Raw genomic sequence first — 15,230 nt, 5'->3', positions numbered from 1 at the left:
GCTTTGTGTGCAGCTCCCACCCTTCACCACAGCCTCCCATCCTCACCTGCACAGGCTCACCACCAGCACAAGGGGACATCAATTGAGCACTTATTCTGTGCCATCCTCGGTTCTACGTGCTTTGCATAATTGTCTGCTTTCATCCTCACAACAGCCCCAAAAAGGAGATACCGTCATTGTGCCCATTTTACAGATAAATAAACTGAGGTTAGAGAGGTTAAGTGACTTGTCCAGGTCGCACGGGCAGTGAGTGAGCAGTACAATCAGAATTTGCACTAAGCCCAGTGGCTCTTACCATGCTGCGCTGGCGCCTGGCCCCTGGATTACAGAAAAAAGAGGCCAAGGTAGGGCTGAAGCCCCAGTGACATTCCTTGACCATGAGCTTCACCATCTCCCTTGCAGCCTGGGGGGCTGACCCAGTCCCCTGCTTTCCCTCTGGTCCTTTGCCCTCCTACATTTGCAGAGGGTAGGGATGGCCGAGCAGGAGCTGGAGCAGCCTCTGCCTGAAGCTCCATGTCGAGAAGTATCTAGTACAAAGACCAGTTTTCTGCAAGATGGCTGAGAGTTGGCGGCCTGGGCAGAGACTATGGTTCAGGGAGGACAAGCCACTTGTCTTAAGACCCCTGTGGCCTGTCACCATGAGTCGAATGTGGATGCAGCACAGGTGCCCAGGCTGTCCCAGCCATTAGACACCTAATGTATGCCTGTACCTGTCTGAAGTTCCTGTCCCCTGGTCTTTGGTGCCGACTCACTGAGAACGGATTCTGAGATGGTGGGGAATAGAGCCCTCTCGGCCACACTAGTGTATACCCTTCTGGGGTGTAGTCTAACTGAGTGGAACAATAGCTTTGATAATGTACAACCCCTTGGACCATCAGTTACACCTCTAAAGTTTTATCGTAAGAAATCTCTGTTTGCCTATGCACAGGTCCATCTCCAGTTCCTCTCTCTCCTCCCAACCCCATCATCCCCTCCATCTCCATCATCTCCCTTACCACCATCAGTTCTGTATCAGTTTTCTAGGGCTGCTGTAACAAATAGCACAGACTGAGCAGCTTAAACAACAGAAATTTATTTCCTCACAGTTCTGGAGGCTGCAAGTCCAAGAATAAGATGTTGGCTGCATTGATTTCTTCTGAGGGCCTCTCTGCTCGGCTTGTAAACAGCCATCTTCTCCCTGGGTCATCACGAGGTCTTCCTTCTGTGTGTGTCTGTGTCCTAATCTCCTCTTTTTATAAGGACACCTGTCATATCGGACTAGAGCCCTCCCTCATGACCTCATTGTACCTTAATCACCACTTCAAAGGCCCTATCTCCAAATACAGTCACATTCTAAGGTACTGGGGGTCAGGACTGCAACATATGAATTTTAGGGGGACACAATCAGCCCATAACGACCTCCGTCTTTATCTCCACTTCCATCATCACCATCACCTCCATCTCTGTCTCCATCTCTCGCATCTTTCTCATCTCTATCATCTCTCTTATCTCATTCTCTTCTCTCTTTATCAAACTCTTTCCCCTCCCCTCTCTTTCATCTCTGTCATCTCCCTCTGTCGTCTCTCTTCTTTCTCTGAATCTATGCCTGTAAAATAGCAGAATTACCAGTAAGCAGAAAACTGGAGACAACCTGAAGTTGATATACAGGGAATCTTAAATTCAACAAATATTTGAACACCTGCTCTTTGAGACACACCATGTCTTAGATTATCATGAAAAGAATGAAGAAAGCTTCCATTCCAAGCTAGTGGGCTGAACTTACACATTTACCTCCTCTTTTCTCTTCCTCCAAGTCCCACTGAAATGACAGGGAAGATAAAAGGGAACAGATCCATAACAGAACTGAAGATGGATAGGGAAGGGGGGGGGGGCGTACACCAGCTACTGCAATGAAACCCCCTGGTTCTTCATGCCTAAATATGGACAACCAAACTCCCTAGATATTTGAGATAAACCAGCAGCGTAACAGAGAAGGACAAAGACAAACAGCATGATCAACAGATTCCAGAGGAAATCAGAGAATAGAAGACAACTTTCAAAAAGTTAAAATATGTAGTTTTATTCATAATAGTGAGTACTAAGTCCTGATGAGGACGTGGAGCAACTGGCACTCTCATACACTGCTGGCGAGGATGCAAAATCGTACAGCCACTTTGGAAAACAGTTTGGCATCAAAGACTTGTACACAAATGTTTATGGCAGCTTTATTCATAATAGCCAAAAATTGGAACTAGCCCAAACGTCCAATGGAATACTACTCAACGATAAAAAGAAATGAACTTGATGCATGCAACAACATGGATGAATCTAAAAAGCACTCTGCTAAGTTAAAGAAGCCAGACAAAAGGTCTACAAACTATGATTCCATTTTCGCGAAAGTCTAGAAGAGGCAAAACCACAGGGACAGAACATGTCTGTGATTGCGAGGGCCACAGCTGTAGGGAGGAGATTGACTGTGAAGGGACGTGAGGGAACATTTTGGTCGGGGTGATGAAAATGCTCTGTATGTTGATTGTGGTGGTGGGAACCCAGCTGTGTACACTTGACCTAAGTCATCAAATTGTGTACCTGTAACTGTTGAATTTTATGGTATGTAAATAATGCCGTCATAAAGCTCATTTTTTAAAGTGAAAATCTGTATCCTCGGAGAAACTCAAAAAGGCATTCCGTCAAAAAGCAAAGTATAGGATGCTATGAAAAAGAACAGGGATAAGATAGAATTTTAAATGATTGTCAAAATACCAATCAAAAGAAAGCTGGAGTGGTTACATTGGTATCAGACAAAGTAGACCTCAGAACAAGGAATATTACCAGATCAAGAAGGTAATTTCATGATGATAAAGGACAAAACAATCAGGAGAATGTAACAGTTCTAAATATACCTAATGACAGAGCTTCAAGGGGCTTAAAACCAAACCTGATAGAACAGCAAGGAGAGATGGATCCACATTTATAGGTGGAGATTTCCACAGCTCTCTCTCAATAATTGATAGAACAAGTGGACAGAAAATCAGTAAGGATGTAAAAGCCATGAATCACTCTGTGAAACGTGACCTCGTTGACATTTGCAGACACTCCACCCCACGACAGTAGAATTAGATTCTCAACCCAACCGATGGACCAGCACGCAGGCGCTAAGAATGAGAATGCAGATATGCAGTATTCGACACGGAAGATGTGCCCGCACGTGGACGTCACCTCACTTCTGGAAGGCCCCCAGGAATGTGGATTTTGCTCAAGTTGAAAGCTGTCCTGTGTGTTACTTAGCATACTTTACCAAAATCAGAGCAGCTGCTGCAAGATCTTCCAGAAACTAAACCTGGGGTCTGGCTCCCCCACCCCTCTGTGCTGGACCACACTGTACCTCCACTCCCCCGCTCTCTGGGCTCATTACAAGGCTTAAGAGAAGATGCCAAAGTGGGCACACACTGGGGCCGCACAGCTGGGAAGTGAATAAAGCGGGTTCCGGAAAGGGAAGTATGGTGTTCCTCTCTGTGTCGTGATGCATGAGCATTGGGAGAGAGATCTTCCAAGATAGAGCCAAATTATTAACGAAGTTACCTCTGGAAAAGTTGCGGCTGTGAATAATTATTTCATTATTTACCCAAAGAAATGAGTTAATTTTGTAAACTACTTAGAACAGTGCCTAGCAGATGACTAACTGCTAGAAAAAGAAATATATTAAATAAGTCTGTCTTCCAATTTTTCTACAATAAACATGTATTACTTACATAATGAATAATAAAAATAATTTGTAAAAGAATTCTGGCTCCATTAAGTCAATAGAAAAAGAAAGGCTTTTTTTTTTTTTTGGAAACTCAACCAGATTTGATGACTAATTATCCAGGGGACTGAGCCCAAGGAAGGAGAAATGACCTCCAAGTGCCAAGGGTAAGCCCGGCTGACCACGAGAAAGGCAACCCATAGATGTTCTTGGCCGGGCCCCGTTCACGGGAGGCCTAGTTTATGGGAGGAGTAGGAAAATGCCCTTCTCGGACTAGCTCACACAACGAGGCCGTGGCCTGATTTTCTGAGTCAAAGCTTTATTTGGCAAACAAAAGACCTTCCTATTAATGCAGCCACATGAGAGGAGAAACTATGGCCAGCATCACTCAGTCTCCAAAAGCACCTCCTCCAGAAAACGAGGAGCCAAGAGTCCCTTCCGCTGTCCCTTTGGCGTCATGATGGAGACAGCTCCTGGCGGGCTGACCACAGGGCAGTGAAGCCCTCTGAGATGTCCCCTCCTCCGCGGGGGCAGAGCAGCAGCAGGCACCGGATCCAGGGGATGGGAACCTCACACCCATGGTTCACTGGGCTTCGGAGAGCTGGGCAGGAAGGAGAGACCCCAGAGGACAAGGCTCCGAAGGCCTGTGGTCCTGGCTCCTGGCTCCCTGGGAATCTGGGGCAGGCAGGGGTTCCAGGCTCCGGATGAGGCCTAGCTCAGAGTCACAGGCGGGCTCCATCCCCTCTGAAGCTCAAAGCCGGCCCAGCTAGGAAGGACAGCCCCTCACGGGAAGGCGCTGTCATCGCCCCTCAAAATGGGCTGTGATTTGTTCCAAAGTCTTTCCTTTGGTTTCAGGAACACAGAACAAAGTGAAAAGGACACTGAGGATGCAGAAGGCAGATGCGAGCCAGAAGGCACCGTAGGGCCTGAGCACCTCCTGCAGAAAGAGAGGAAAGGCCATGTGTGGAGGCAGCAGGAGGTCAGGAGCCCTCACACGATCGCGAGCCGAGGCCCAGCCTGCCCTGCCCAGGCTCTGGGAGTACAGGAGGGTCTGGCCCAGTCATCTAGAAGCCTGGGCTGAGCACTGTCCACGTGTGGATGTTCTGTGGCTGGGGAAACTGAGGCTCACTGTGATGAAGTGCCTGCCCCCAGGTCAGAGACCCACTATCAAGTGACAGCCAGGCTCCTGGCCCCAGACTCCAGGATCTGACTCCAAGGCCCACAGACCTGCCCTCTACCCTCAGCTTTGGTCTTGCCCTCTGAGGTTCCTGCCGCCAGAGGAGGCTCTCTTCCTGGAAAGGGCGAGCTATCAGCAGGCTGAGATGGGGCACTGTGACACATGGGGGGACACAGGGCCACTGGCATGGAGGGAAGAGTGAGCAGCTTCCCTGGATCAGAGCCTGTCCACCCTCCCAGCCCAGGCCCAGTGACCTCCCACGTGCCAGAACCAAAGCCCCTCCCTTCTCAGCTCGGCTTCTCTGGGACCTGGGGACTCCTCCCCGCCCTCCTTGAAGCCCTTCTTCTGGCCTCTCAGACACTGTGCACCCCGGGGTCACTGTCAGCTCCTTTGCCACCTCTGTGCTCCTTTGCTACTGGTCCCCTCCAAGCGCCCAGCAAGTAGTTTCCACCCCTAGGCCTCTGTCCTGGGCTTCCCGGAGTGCTTCCTGCTGGGGCAGCCCTGCCTGGGGGGGCCCAGGCCCTGCACAGACGCCAGGCCAGCTCCAGCCGTCCTCATCTCTCATGACCTGCCACCCCTTACCCCAGCCCAGCCTCTTGGTGGCTCGTTCTCCCACCACTGCCCACTGTTGTCCCAGCCCTTGTCATAAAGGTGACCCTGTCCATCTCATTCATTGCTGTCTCTGGCACCTTGAAGAGGCCCGGATGTGGTATGTACCAGGAGACCTGGGGGAATGAGTGACTGGACAAATGGCTTCTGAGCCCTACTTCCCTGTCTGTGTTCCCAGCGTCCAGTGGGGGAGGCCAGCCCTGCTGTCCTTCTAACAAGACAGTCTGAAGGCTCCTGAGTGGTCACAGCCTGGGTTCCTTGCCAGCCCTGGCCTGTCTGTCTCCCCCACACCCCTGACCAAGACAGCTGGTGTCCCAGGATGGTGGGGTCTCAGCCTGCACGCAAGGGCACTGACCTCAAGGTCTTTTGCAATGAGAGTAATTCTGAAAAGCGCTTCTCCATTGAGGGGAGTCCATCAGGGCCTGCACTCACCATGAGGCTGCTGAACTCTTTTGTCACCAGAAAGGCCATGAGCCAGTTGGTAAGGACGCAGACGCCAGTGGCCAAGCCCTTGACGTGCAGAGGGAAGATCTCAGACATGAGGAGCCAGGGGATGGGTCCCCAGCCCACAGCGAAGCCTGTGGGAGCAAGACAGGCATCAGAGCCCACAGAGGCTGGACCCCTGGGGTGGCTGCAGACCCCCTGGGCTGAAACCTCGTGGGGCTTCCCAGCTTTGGGCTGAAGGGGTCTGGGCCCACCAGCCCTGTGCCTTCCTGTTGTGAGGTCTTGGGCCAGTCCCTTCACTTCTTACGTGCCAGGGTTTTCTTTACAGAATGGGATGACGATGGGGCCTGTCCGGAAGGGTATTATGGGGATGAAGTGAAAGGAGCAGAGAAGGGCTTAGCTTGGTGCCTGGCATGTAGTCAGCGCTATAAACACAAAGGTGGGGACCTATCGTTGGAGAGGTGAGGCCAAGTAGGCTGGACGTGCTGGGAGCTGCAGGAACCCAGTGGCAACAGGGCATCCCCAGAGCCCCCTCTCACCGATGATGAAGAGGCACACACTGCCCACCGCCAGCCAGGCCAGCCCCACACTGGCCTCTGCGGGCTCCAAGGAGACAGGCGCCAAGAGGTCCATGTGCGAGGAGTTGCTGGGGGGACCCTGCGTCAGCTTGAAGTAGGCACCAAAGGCACTGGTGCTGAACACCATGATCACACCTGCAAGCGGAGGGTGGTGGTGGGCAGGGCGCTGGGGGAAGCGGCCTGCAGCCCAGGCACGGGGCATGTGGGGCTGGAATCCCAGTGCAGTGTGGCCATAGTAACGTGGCCTGGACACCTCTGAGAGGGGCAGTGAGCAGAATCTGGGAGCCCTAACGGGGCAGCACCCACCCCAGCCTGGCCCCACCAGCCCCGGCTTGGACTTCAAATCTCAGCAAACTCCAAGAAGCTCCCAGAAGCTGACCTTCCCTGGCCCGAGGAAGCAGGAGCTACAGTGACAGTGGCAGCAGCACTATTTTAACCCCCAGGTCCCTGATGGTACCAAGTGCTCTGCGGGCCTCAGCACGTGCGGAGGGCCTCATGTGGGTCATCTCCTGATCATCACAGTTTCACAGAGAGGAAACCGAGGCTCAGAAAGGTCAAGTCATTTGCCCAAGAAGACCACAAGCTTCCGAGTCATTTCACCTCCTGGACCCTCAGTCTTGTCGTCATAGATTGGGGCCCTGATGGCGCCTTCTTACAGGTTCATCGTGAAGGTTGAAGCATGATGTGGTGACGCCGTTAGCACAGGCCTGGTCTGCAGCCAACGCTCAGTGAGAGCTCCCGTTAAATCTCGGTCTTGTTCTCAGGATACTCGGCTATCCTCCTCCCGCAACGTGGTGGCCTCAGCAAAGACCCTCTAGCCTGTAGTGGGGAGCCTGGCCCGGGCCACCCCACTTGCATAGGGCTGAGTCGACACCCTCAGGCCTTACCTGACAAGGCCAGGAGCAGCCTCCGCCCAGCTCTGTCCATGACAAGGGCTGCCACGGCCGTGAACAGCACCTGGATGATGCCCACGATGACCGAGGCCAGGCTGCTCTCCTGGGGAGATGGGCCAAGGTGGGTCAGGCAAAGACCCCAGGACTAAGCCCCAACCACATGGCATCCAGATGAGGCAGGTTGGGGCAGGAGCCTCTTTACCTTGAACTTGGCTTCCTCAAAGATGGTCTCTGCATAGAACATAACAGCGTTGATCCCCGACAGCTGCTGGAAGGCCATCAGCAAAATGCCAATGGCGAAGGGCTTGTAGATGCCAGGATTCCTCAGCTGGGCCAGGTGGAAGTCCTGCTCAGAAACAAGGCACCAGTGTTTCTCTCTACCCTCTCCCGAGGGGCACCCTGGCTTTGAGCCCACCATTCTAAGGCCTGGTGGAGGGAGTGAGCCTCAGTTTCTTGTTTTGACCCCACCTGGGCCTCAGGTCCACAGACAGATCCTCGCATCACCTTAGCCTCCCCAGTGGTAAGGTGACAAGATCCTCACCTCCCTATGCCCCTTCCTGATTTGGTGGGGGAGCCACAAAGGTTACAGGGCAAAGAGCCCCGGGTTCCAGCATCCCACCAGCCTCAGGCCTGGGCCTGTGCTGAATGCCCTCCCCAGGCCACTGAACCCTTACCACCATCATGTACATGCTATGACTCCCAATCTACAGATGAAGAAACTAAGGGTTACAGCTGGGAAGGTCACACAGCAGGTAAGTGACAGGGACTCAACCTTCTCCCCTGCCCCACAATTCCGCATTTACAAGCTAAGTCCCCAAGTCTGTGCTTGCATTGCCCTCGGAGCCGCTCGGCCTTTCTCTTCCTGGGATGGTGAGATCAAGGCTCAGGCATTCCCAGCGATCTCCAAGGCTGGACCAGCCAAGCAGGGGGCTGGAGCAGGCCTGTGCTCGCTCGCACACAGGCCAACACTGCCCGCACACCCACCTCGTGTGTGTGTGCGCTTGCAGCCTTGAGAACAGGCTGTGCTGGCCTCCCCTGGCTGCAAAGGGGCAATACCTCACTGTCCCCTCCCCCAAGCCCTGGCTTCTAGCCCCTCACCTGGTGCTCAGCCCTGACAGGGGGCTCTTCCCAGCCCTGCTCGGAACCCCACAGGAACTGCAGGGCAGCCATGGCTTCCTGGCGCTTGTGCTGAGTCAGCAAGAAGCGTGGGGTCTCGGGCATGCAGCACATGAGCAGCAGCATGAAGGAGGGGGGCACACAGCCCAGCACAGCCAGCCAGCGCCACTCCAGGACCCAGCCTGCAGGGGGATGGGATTGTCAGACATCAGAGCCAGGGGGAGCCAGCCTGGACTTTCTCGGGGAATGCCTGCCCCCTCACCAACCCCAGGGACTCAGCTTAAAGGATGAGACCTCACCACCTCTGCATGGCTACCCTCGTGTTTGTTACAGACATTGTCATTATCATTGTTGATAAACGTTGTAGAAACGATGGTGGGTACATCATCTTGTGAAATTTGCTCCATGAATATTTACGTAACCGTTAAACAAAGAACAAGGCGCTCGCTATGTATTGACATGGCGCTGTTTGTCTAAAAGGAAGGGGTGGGAGAATAAATGCACGTAGACCTCATACATGCACAGACTCTCTCTGCAAGGCCACCAAGAAGCAGGTGAGGCTGCCTCCTCCAGAGGAAGGGGGACAGAGTGGGGGAAGCTTTTCACTGACCACCAGTCGAGCACAACTCACAGAAACTGATCAATGCAAGTGCGGATTATGATGAACTGGAGGTAATTCTATGGGCGTATCGACACCCACGTGTCTGTCCCGAATGTCAGTGTCTGTGCACGGCAGGGGCTCTGGCACACTGCTGGCCCCCAGGGCAGCCAGATGCTGGCAGGACTCTGACTGAATCAGAGTGGGGGTGGAAAGTGGGCACTTTTCACGTATCACTTAATTTAATCCCTCAATAGCTTTGGACTCGGTGGGGTTATCTCCAATGAAAGGGAATGTGAGGCTCCCCGGGCGGTGTGACTAGGCCAAAGCCACACAGCTAGTGAGTTCCAGAGGCCGTCCTCCAACCTGGGACTGTCCGATTTGAAGCCTGCCTTCTTTCTGCCCCGGTTCTGGTGAAAAGGCATCTGCCTCCGGAAGCTTCCTCATGCTGGCCCCAGCTCTGACCCTTGGGTCCCCTGGGACCCACCTCCTTCACGCTGTGAATCCAGTACTGATATTTCTGTGGGAGCCAGGCGTGGGCCCTCCAAGCTCCTGGGCTCAAGATTTTTGGGGTGCCCCATCACCCCTGGAATCCTCAGTTTGTCATTACACAGTAAGCTACCGACCTAACCAGTCAGCCCTCCCCACATCCCTGGAATGGGCTGCTGCCCTAAGGAAGATGAGGACGTCACCTCCTCCAGGTTTCCCTGGAACTTAGTCACAAGACCCACAGATCGCAGGGTCTCAGGGAGGCAGTACCTGACCTTGGGCAAGTCTCTTGACCTCTCCAAACTTCGGTTTCTCTATCTATAAAACGGCCACTCGGCCATTAACAGGGATCAAAAGAGAGAAGGTGAAAACTCTACCTGCCAGGTAGGCTAGGAGGATGCCTGTCACGACCATCAGCTGCACACAGGAGCCGAGCAGCCCCCGCACTGCGGGGTAGGCAATTTCAGAGATATAGACCTGTAGGGAATTAAGATGAGACTTTACCTGGGGTCCAAGAGTTCTTACAACTGAACAGCCTCAGCCATTCAGAGCTGAGGGGAGCCCCGACTGGAGCTGCTGCAGGCCTATTGGGCCCCTAATTGCAGGTCCCAGGTCAGCAGACCCCTCCCCACACCTCCCCACCCCCCACCAAGTGGTCTGCAGCAGGTGTTTAAAGGGGATTAAGGGTATACACGTGGCTGCTGTGTGCGTGTATGGAGAGGGCACAGAGATTTTCAAAGTTTCCTTTAATTATATGCATAACCTTGATAAAACGCAGATTCGGAAGCAGTAGGTCTGGGGTGGGGCCCAAGGTGCTGCCTTTCTAACTAGCTCCGGTGACGCCCAGGCTGCTGGCCCGAGGACCACACTTTGCGTGGGGCCCTCGGAGTGAAAGCAGGAACTCTCCCCTCAGTCTCCACCAGCGATGCCACTGCTCCCTCTGGGCTCAGGGGGCCAGAAAGGCCTTGCATACTTCTAGGTTATTCCACACCTTATGCTCATGATTCAGACAGGTGTGTTTTTGCCCAGTAAAAAACCCAAAAACATAAAACCCAACCCAGCTGCTGCCTGCTGCCCAGCAAATTCGGGTGAAATGAATGGCAGGTGCAAGGGGTGACCAGGGAGGGCCCTGAGCCACTGCTTTCCATCTTGACCACGTTGGGTGTAGCTGGTTGATCATACAAGCACGTGGCCAGCAGCAGTCCACTGGTCACCCAGCCATGCCAGCTGCCAGGCCCCCGTCCTTCCACAAGCCAGGCCAGAGCAGTACGAGCAGTCTTACTGAGTCCTCACAACCACCACACGAGGCAATGCCATTATTCCCATTTTACAGGGGAGGAAACTGAGGCGCGGAGAGACGCTCTGCCCTCGCAAATGGCAGAGCCGGGATTTCACCCAGGTGTGTACAGCCCCAAAGTCAGCCTGGACAGGGCTGGGTCAGGAGACGGTGAGGGGGAAGCAGCTGGAGGTCTGGTTTGTGAGGAGTGAAGGGGACACGCAAGTCCCAGCCTTTGCTCCTGAGGACAAACCAGAACAGGATTTTCCTGCTAAACTGTAGTCAGTGGTCTGAATGACAAGGGGAGATCTTGGCCATACTGTGAGGCTTCTGTTGCCAGCCACAGATGCTATCTCATTTGGAGAGCAAAAGAGAGGCCCACTTAAATGGCACAATCCTGGGTTTGAGTAACAGCTTTACCACTGACTGGCTGTGCCCTGACAAAGGACCTCACGTTTCAGATAAAGCAGATAAGGGGCAGCGGCCAGCCTGCCAACCCAAGCCAGCCAAGAGGGGCCAGCCAGCCAAGAGGGGGCAACCAGGGAGAACAACGCCCCAGGTCTGCTCCTTCTTCGCGGTCCCAGGGCACAAGGCTGGGAGACACTCACCGGGGCCACTAGCGAGGCAATGCCGCAGGCCAGGCCGGTAAGGAGGCGGCCACCGAGCAGCATCCACACGTCCTGGGCCGCGGTGATGATGGCAAAGCCGGCCACGAAGGGCACGGTGCAGAGCAGGAGGCTCAGTTTGCGGCCAGCGCGGTCCACGAGCCAGCCGCCCAGCACGCCCCCCGCCGCGGCGCCCAGGGTTACGATGGCCTGGGGGCGGGAGGGGCGACCGCCGGGTGAGCAGGGGGCGCCAGGGGGCCGCGACCGGACCTGGCCCTCCACCCCCAACCCCCAGCGGGCTCGGAGGGAAGGGGATGGGGGTCCCTGGATGGAGGATGAGAAGGCGACCGCTGGCAGGGGTGCGGGGACGTCACTGGTCGGAGAGTCTCAGTGCCCGCCCGAAGCAAAGCAGAGGGAGGGTCTAAGCGCCGGTCCGAGGTGGGGGACGTGGAGGGTCCCAATGACCATCGTGGGGGAGGGCGCGGAGGGTCTCAGTGACCATAGCGGGGGAGGGCGCGGAGGGTCCCAGTGACCATAGCGGGGGAGGGCGCGGAGGGTCTCAGAGACCATCGTGGGGGAGGGCGCGGAGGGTCCCAGTGACCATAGTGGGGGAGGGCGCGGAGGGTCCCGGCGCCCGTCGTGGGAGTGGGACGAGGAGGGTCCCAGGCGGGGTGGAGGGTGAACCCAAGGCCTCACCCCGAACCAGGATGCGGCGGCGGCGTCGAGGCGCGGGGCCGGGGGCCCGGCGCGCTGCAGGCTCGGGATGGCGGGGGAGCTGTAGCCGAGCGCGAAGCCGAAGCTGAGCGGGCCCAGGGCGGCGGCGAAGGCAGCGAGGAAGACGCGGCGGCCGCGGGGAGCGCTGCGGGGACAGGGCGGTCGGTGAGCGGCGCCGGGCTGGGCGCAGCGGGAGGGCGAGGCCGCACCACCGGGGCCGGGTCCCCCCGTCCGCCGGCTCACCTGCCGCCGGGCCGCCCCAGGAGCGGCTGGGTCTCCTCCGGGTCCTCAGGCGTCATGTCCGCGGCCAACGCCTGCTCCGGCCGCCCTGACATCTGAACTGCCACAGGCCCCGCGAGTGCTGCGGGCCACAGGCCCCGCGAGCGCTGCCGGCGCCGGCCTCTCAAGGCAGAGCAGGCCAATGTGCGGTGAGGGGCGGTGAGGGGGCGGGCAGAGCGGGAGCAGCCAATGGAAACGCAAGGCGGGGTTAGCGTCTGCGCTGGGAGACGCCCTTCAAATCAAAGCCGACCAATGGAAGCAAAGAGCCGGTCGGCGAAGCGCGCTGGAACCGCCCCTAGAGCGGAGCTATCCAATGGATATGCGGGGCGGAGTTTGTACCTGGAGCTGCCTCTCGGCCTGGATCACAACCATCCAATAGGAGTGTGGTACGAGCCCGGAGGCGGGATCAGAAAGCTGCCTCGAGCTGAGCAGGCCAATAAGGGTGGAGGGCTTGTGCCTGGAGCCGCGTCTCAATCGAGCTTCAACCAATGGGGCTAGGAGCGGGACGACGGCGGAGCACGTGGGCCGCGCCCGGGACCTTCCGCACCTGCTCCTGGCAGCTGCAACTGTCCTCCCTGGTCGGGTCTGCGGTTCCTGCTCGGTTAGCCGCTGCCCTGGGGCCTGCGTTGGAGGAGCCTGGCCCACCTCTGCCCACTGAGAGCCGCAGGGCAGAAGGTCTCCATACGACTGTCCTGGGCTGCTCTCTTCTCGGACTCTGAGCCTGGCCCGGCGCTCCAGCGGGGCTGCTGGGGGCGGAGGCGTGGCCCTGCGCGCCGCGCCCCACCTCGCCGGTCACGACTCGGGGCCCCCGGATTGCTGGCGGCTACGGAGCCGACAACGACTGGGGCCTCCAGGTGCTGATGACCTGTGTGTGTGTGTGTGTGTGTGTGTGTGTGTGTGTGTGTGGTGGTGTTGGGGGTGGGGGGGGTGCTCCCCATGCCGCATACGTGTGACTCATCTGGGCTTAAATGGTGAGCTCCAGCCTCCCTAAATTCCATTCACTTCACAGGTAATCCTGACTCTTGAATCTTTTCATACCTCCCCACGTTGAGACCCGGCAGATGTTAATAGCCAACCTCTCTTGCGCATCCAAATTACTGCTGGAGATGAGGATGATGAAGTCAGGGCTCTTTAGAATCTGGCCATTGGTACCCAACACCCTCTGGGCGCAGGCAGCTGCGGTGGAGTGCTGTGTGATTCTAGAAAGAACCAGGGCTATGAGAGTAAGAAGCTTGGCTTTGAATCCTTTGCTGGACTTCTGTTTCCTCATCTCTAAGTGGGGATGACAGTATCTATCTTCCAGCAGAGTTTTGAGTAGGGGCAATGCATAGAAAGGACCAAGCACAGCGGAAGCCCTCAAGTCCTAGCCAGTGTGATTAAGATAGTTTGGGGGCCGGCCCTGTGGCCGAGTGGTTAAGTTCCCACGCTCTGCTTTGGCGGCCCAGGGATTCACCAGTTCGAATCCTGGGGGCAGACATGGCACTGCTCATTGGGCCATGCTGAAGGGGTGTCCCACATGCCACAACTAGAAGGACCCACAACTAAAAATATAAAAATACATAACTATGTACGGGGGGGGGGGGCTTTGGGGAGAAAAAGGAAAAAAATAAAATCTTAATTAAAAAAAAAAAAAGTTGTTTCATCCAGTGCTTAGGGGACGGCCCCTCTGTGCTTCCACCGCATCTTGTGGAATTCTCATCAGAGCAGTTATGACTACTTTGTGACCACCTGTTTACTACTCTCCATCCCCCAGTGGACATCACCTTGTCTTCTTCTGGACAGTGGGCACTCAGTGTTTGCAGAGTGGATGAATGCCTCAGACTGCGTGGGCGGACTGCTGCATGTGGAGAGGCTTATGTAGACTGGATGCGCCAGTGAGCCCAGTGAGCGCCAGCCAGCCCTCTGAGCCAGGGACGCCTGCCCTCTGGCTGGTGGTCTCCCTCTCCTTGAGTATGCAGCGTTCACACCTTGGCCTTTGTAAGCAGATGCCGCTGCCGGAGCAGCCTCCCGCCCCTTTTATAAGCTATGCACATCAGTCTGGTTAGTAGGGCCCGCCTCTTGCCCTTTCTACATTCACTCCTCACAACTGTGACTCTTGTTGAATCCTGGGGGGCTCTGATGCTGCCAATTTCTTTGGAAGAATGGTTTTATGCCCTTGGTTTTTCTATTCCAGGCTGAGAAGCAAGAAAGTTCAGGAAAAAAAGATGATGGGAAAAACATACATATAAGGTCAAAAAGCTGACAAATTAGTTTAACATGAAAAACACCAGCCAGATCCAACCGACACAGGGCCTGGCTCTCTAGGGTAGACAGGGAGAGAGGAGAGCTCTGGGGTCAGAGAAGTCACAGGTTCAAATCAATGTCCCTTTCTGAGCCTCAGTTGCCTATGTGAAAGGCAAGAATAGTAAAACCTAATTCACAAAACTTTTGGTGAGGTCGAGATCCAGTACGTAGTGGACCTCGTGTTTCCCCCTATATATCAAAAGGGCATAGAAAACGCAAAAGAAGAATGGGAATGCGGAATGCTGTGGAGATAATGAGAAGACACATGTGGTTATTAACACCCTACCCGGGCAGCCCTAAAAAAAGCACTGTCTTTATTATGCTTGCCTCTTGCCTTCTGCTGGAGGGAACCAGGCAGCCCTCAGCTTGGAGTCATCACGTTGAACCGTTTGTGCACTATGCAGAGAGGGGAGCTCTCACCACAGTGTGCGAAGCCCACAAGGAG

General features: G+C 55.4%; 1 protein-coding gene across 5 annotated transcripts; it reads right to left on the bottom strand.

Annotated features, from left to right (window-relative positions):
- Positions 1 to 4,026: 4,026 nt before the first annotated feature.
- SLC2A8 (solute carrier family 2 member 8) lies at positions 4,027 to 12,695 on the bottom strand. 5 transcript variants are annotated; one of them, XM_008511575.2, is made up of 10 exons: positions 12,467 to 12,695; positions 12,206 to 12,368; positions 11,513 to 11,719; positions 10,006 to 10,105; positions 8,524 to 8,723; positions 7,628 to 7,771; positions 7,420 to 7,528; positions 6,494 to 6,667; positions 5,943 to 6,088; positions 4,027 to 4,661 (listed from the first exon to the last, which is right to left on the bottom strand). In XM_008511575.2, exons 1-10 carry the CDS (start codon positions 12,556 to 12,558, stop codon positions 4,524 to 4,526), a joined length of 1,473 nt encoding a protein of 490 aa, XP_008509797.1. In that variant the 5' UTR covers positions 12,559 to 12,695; the 3' UTR covers positions 4,027 to 4,523. The 5 variants fall into 5 exon arrangements, with proteins under 5 accessions (XP_008509797.1, XP_008509792.1, XP_070452677.1 ...); XM_008511570.2 differs by having other exon boundaries at positions 5,866 to 6,088; positions 12,467 to 12,672; XM_070596576.1 differs by lacking the exon at positions 5,943 to 6,088 and having other exon boundaries at positions 12,467 to 12,666.
- Between the last annotated feature and the right edge of the window lie 2,535 nt (positions 12,696 to 15,230).

Source organism: Equus przewalskii, chromosome 26 (genome assembly GCF_037783145.1).
Source record: "Equus przewalskii isolate Varuska chromosome 26, EquPr2, whole genome shotgun sequence".
Classification (NCBI taxonomy): domain Eukaryota; kingdom Metazoa; phylum Chordata; class Mammalia; order Perissodactyla; family Equidae; genus Equus; species Equus przewalskii.
Note: the sequence above shows the minus strand (reverse complement) of the source record. Positions and strands in the feature narration are given on the sequence as shown.